The sequence below is a fragment of the Budorcas taxicolor genome, chromosome 13 (genome assembly GCF_023091745.1).
Source record: "Budorcas taxicolor isolate Tak-1 chromosome 13, Takin1.1, whole genome shotgun sequence".
NCBI lineage: Eukaryota > Metazoa > Chordata > Mammalia > Artiodactyla > Bovidae > Budorcas > Budorcas taxicolor.
Window position 1 is genome coordinate 64,577,081 of NC_068922.1, and position 4,384 is coordinate 64,581,464.

At 55.2% G+C, this 4,384-nt stretch overlaps 1 protein-coding gene across 1 annotated transcript; it reads right to left on the reverse strand.

Annotated features, from left to right (window-relative positions):
• Window positions 1-389: 389 nt before the first annotated feature.
• GDF5 (growth differentiation factor 5) lies at window positions 390-4,169 on the reverse strand. Its single transcript, XM_052651221.1, has 2 exons — window positions 3,545-4,169; window positions 390-1,264 (listed from the first exon to the last, which is right to left on the reverse strand). Exons 1-2 carry the CDS (start codon window positions 4,167-4,169, stop codon window positions 390-392), a joined length of 1,500 nt encoding a protein of 499 aa, XP_052507181.1.
• Between the last annotated feature and the right edge of the window lie 215 nt (window positions 4,170-4,384).

The following is a 4,384-nucleotide window of genomic DNA, read 5'->3' on the forward strand; positions in this document are numbered from 1 at the left end:
AGGGGGAGATGGCACCTGTGTGTCTCCCAAGGAGAGGCCTCCCTAGAGAGTGCCAAGGTCGAGAAGGCCCAGGTAAGGAGAGGTCATGGGCTGAGTCTCATTGGAAAGCAAGGTCCCCTGGGTCTCAGTCCCATTCCAAGTCTGTCTCCCTGGGCCTGTGTCTGCCAATCAGAGAAGCAGAAGGCAAAAATCCCCAGACAGGGGGACTTGTGGATAGAAAGGGATCTTTAGCAACTGAGCAAGGCTGTTGGCATCCCCTTTCATGGGGGCTGCGTAGATGCTCCTGGCTGTAGCTTCTGGATCCCCCTGTGATTCCAGGAGTACAGGGAGGGACTCTGGTGACCAGCATCCTGGGGACGTGGCACCCGGAAAGACAGAGGCCAGTGTTGCTACCTGCAGCCACAGGACTCCACGACCATGTCCTCATACTGCTTATAGACCACATTGTTGGCCGAGTCGATGAAGAGGATACTGATGGGACTCAGCCTCGTGGGCACACAGCAGGTGGGCGGCGTGGACTCGGGGTCCATGGAGTTCATCAGGGTCTGGATGACCGCATGGTTCGTGGGCTCCAGGTGGGAGCGCAAGGGGAACTCGCACAGCCCCTCGCAGTGGAAAGCCTCGTACTCCAGGGGCGCGATAATCCAGTCATCCCAGCCCATGTCCTTGAAGTTGACGTGCAGCGCCTTCCGACTGCAGCGGGCCTTGGGGTTCTTGCTGGGTCGCTTGCCCTGGCGCGTGGCCAGGGGGGCCCGCCGCTTTCGCCGCTGGCTGAACAGGTACTCATACACAGTCTTATCATCCTGGCCAGAGCGGGCCTTGATCTCATTGAAGAACAGGTCCCGTTTCTTGGTGCGGCCAAACACCAGGAATAGGGCTTTCTCGTGGACCTGCCTGGCGGCACGGTCAAAGCCCAGGCTACGGAGGTCCATGGCCCGGCCCCGTTCCCAGGCCTCCAGCTCCAAGCACAGCTGGGCTGAGTTCTTAAAGCTTCGGAAGAGCTTCCAGATGTCGAACACCTCCCAGCCAGAGCCGTCCAGGCCTGGCACGGAACGCACATCCAACAAGGCTGCCGGCTGCCGGCCGCTGGGGCAACTGGACAGCTTCAGCTGGGCAGCCCGCCCGCTGCCGGGGGCCACTGGCTTGGCCGCGTCCAAGGGCTTCTTCCGCAAGATCCGCAGCTCAGCCCCTAGTAGCCCATCCTTCTCCAGGGCACTAATGTCAAACACGTACCTCTGCTTCCTGACCGCGGGACCTCGGTCATCTAGAGAGAACACCCAGAAGTCATTGTCCGCAGGCTCACCAAGGGAGCCAGTCACCACGCAGCCTAGGGGAGGGCCATGGGTCTTTTCCCCCAAGAGAGCTCTCTTTAACCTCTTCCCCACTCCAACAAAGGCCAAGACCCAAATCATGGAGAGCGTTTTCCAAAATAAGGGAGCTTCCCACACAGTCAAGTAGGGCTATTGATCTATAGATGTGACTGTGGGGGATATGAGTGATTCTGGGTGTCTGTGTCAATGACATGCATAGCAGAGGTCCCTCAGCCTTAGAACTGCCTTCTGTCTGTCTCTCTCCCATCTGCTATCCAGTATGATATCTCTTTGGTAAGAGAGGCAGGGTGATCATTATAATCACCTCTTCTGTTTTTCCAGAGGAGGAACCTGAGGCTCAGAGAAGTTAGGTATCTTGCTCAAGGTCACCCAGCTGGCAAAAAGCACGGTTGGAACTCCAGCCTAGAACTTGTTATGCCTGATCCTGAGCTGCTTCTACTGTACTATGCCTTAAAGAAGATCTTAGTGCTCTTGTTTCACAGATGAAGCACAGAAAGGGAGAGTGACTTGCCTAAGGTCACACAGCAAGTTAATGACCAAACTGGTCTATGATCCAATTTTCCTGGCTAGTCTAATGATTTGTGGTGTATGTTTCTTACTCTGCTTGGTATGTGAGTGTGTGTGTGTGAATGACAGTTTGTGTATATATATGTATGACTGGGTCCACATGTGAGTATGGAAAGTAATGCATATTTGAGTGACAGGTTATATGCATGTATGATTGGGCTTGTGTGACTATTTGAAGGGTATGTATGTATTGGGTTAGCCAAAAATTCTTTTGATTTCTTCTATTAAATGGTATAGAAAACCCCCAAAAAACTTTTTGGCCAACCCAATATATGTGTCTGTATATGTGTAAGAAAGTTCTGTGTGTATATGTCAGGCGTGTGTGTGCACATTGTGTATGTGTGTGTGTGAGTGTGATTCACCATGTATGTACAAACATAAGGCTCTGCATGAGTACAAGAAGCTCAGTGGTATGTCCAAATCAACACGCCCTCCTTCCTAAATACCAATTTGCCATTGGGAAGCACTCATAATATTGCTCTAGAAGGTGACTAATTAGGCCTTTAAACTCCCCATCTCTCCCCCTCCAAGCTCCCTTAGAGCTGGGGGGCACAAGGACTTACTTTATGATTCCCCAAGGGGTCACAGCTTTCTCTGGCTGGGCAGGCAGCCAGACCACCTCCCCCACCTCAGCAGACCCGCTGCCTCTGTGCCTCCCCCGCCCTCTGTCACTCCCCCACCGGCCAGCTCTAATGAGGAGCCTCTTCCCCTCTCTGACCCCTCCCCCACCCTGCCAGCCAAAGTCCCAAGACTCCCAGAACCAACGCACACGAGCTGCCAGCAACCCTAGCCATCAGGTCAACCTCCTTCTTCACTCTTATGGATAAACTCAGGCCCTGAGAGGGGAAAGGACTTGCTGAAATCACATGGCAAGTTGAGGGGACAAGCCAAGACAGTGATGCTAGGAGGGCAGAAATGTGAAACGAGGGGAGCAGATTGTCTCCTGGGTTCATGATAAGAAGTGATCTGTGTCTAGGACAGGACATAAAGTTTTCATATTGGAAGGGCTCTCAGAAGTCACCCCATCCAACCTCCACAGAGTTGTACTGATGGGGAAACTGAGACCCCAGCGGGAGAAGGGGCTTTCCCAAGGTCACACTGTGAGTTAGAGCCCAGGTCTGTTGTTCACCCCACCCCATATATCTGAAGATAATTCCCTGACTCCAAGATGCCTCATTTCCTGCCTTCACCTGTCTTACCTTCTCTGCCCCCTTGCCTGAAGGGAAAGTGGCAGAACCATGGGCTTCTGAGATTCGTTTCTCTCTCTGCCGTCCAAGAAAACCAACAACCCCATGCAGCCTAGAAAGTCTGACCAACTCAGTAAGAACAGAGTGTGGCCTGGTAATGAAGAGTTTAAGAGGCTGGTCCTCAATTCTGCCACCAACCGGCAGGGCTTGTCTCCTTCCCAGGCTTCAGGAACCCCCTCCACATCTTGCAGGAATTGCACTTGGGGATCCCCAGGTGCCATCTGGCTCTGACATGCCAGCAGCCTGGGACCTGGTGTGGGTGAGGTTAATCCCAGATACCGCCCCGGGCAAGAAGCACACACCATCTTCCCCCAGTGCAGTGTCTGGCCTCTAAAACCCCCTCCATGCATGCAGATGCCCCTCCCTCTGAGCCATGCCCCGGCCACCCCGCCCCCTCACCTTGCCCTTTGTCAATAAAGCTGGTGATGGTGTTGGCCAGGCCAGCCTCCAACTTCACGCTGCTGTTGCCTCCCTTTCTGTCAGCATCGGACAGCGTCCTGTACAGCGAGAGCATGTACTCGTGGGGCGTGATGGGGGGCGGGCGGAACGGCTCCTTGGGCTCACGCGGGGACCCAGGCTCCCTGGCCTTCTTCAGCAGGAAGGGACTGGGGACAGAGCCTGCCTTTGAGGGTGCCTTCCCCCCAGGAAGCTGTCCTTTTGGGGTCACCGTCCGCGTGGCCCCCTGCCTTGTCTGGGGAGGGTGTCCTGGCTTGGGTTCAGGGCCACCCGATCTGGAGGGCAGCTTTTTGGGTTCATCCTTCTTGGGCTGTGTCAGGCCTCCTGTCTGCCCAGTGCCCCCCTTGGCCCTGGCATTGGTGGCCCCCCCACCGTAGCTGTGACCCCCTGGCCTGAAGATGTTCTGGGCCAAAGGGGGTCTCTCCTTGGCTTCTGCTTTGGCCAGTCCTGGCCTGGCCCCCTGGGGTCTCTGGCCCAAGTCAGGGGCACCCAACACAGTGCAGATGAATTCCAGGTCCAGCCAAGCCAGGTACCAAAGCAAGAGTGTGAGGAGTTCGGGGAGTCTCATCCTCTGGCCAGCCGCTGAATGATGCCCAAGAGAACAGCGGCAGCAGCGAAGGTGCCTCTGGTTTGGCAGGAAAAACCATGAAAGGAGCGGACCCTCAAAAGCAGCGGCAGCAGCAGTAGCAGCAGAAGGAAGGGCTTTCTCCTCAGTCTGAGACTCTTGAAGTCTGCCGGGTGTGTGTTTGTATCCAGTCCCATAGTGGAAATGCTCTCCTATCC

Coding starts and splice junctions, on each gene's coding strand:
- GDF5 (XM_052651221.1), bottom strand. CDS start 4,169: ATGAGACTCCCCGAACTCCTCACACTCTTGCTTTGGTACCTGGCTTGG. Junction 1,265..3,544: donor CTTTATTGACAAAGGGCAAG/GTGAGGGGGCGG, acceptor TGTTCTCTCTAG/ATGACCGAGGTCCCGCGGTC.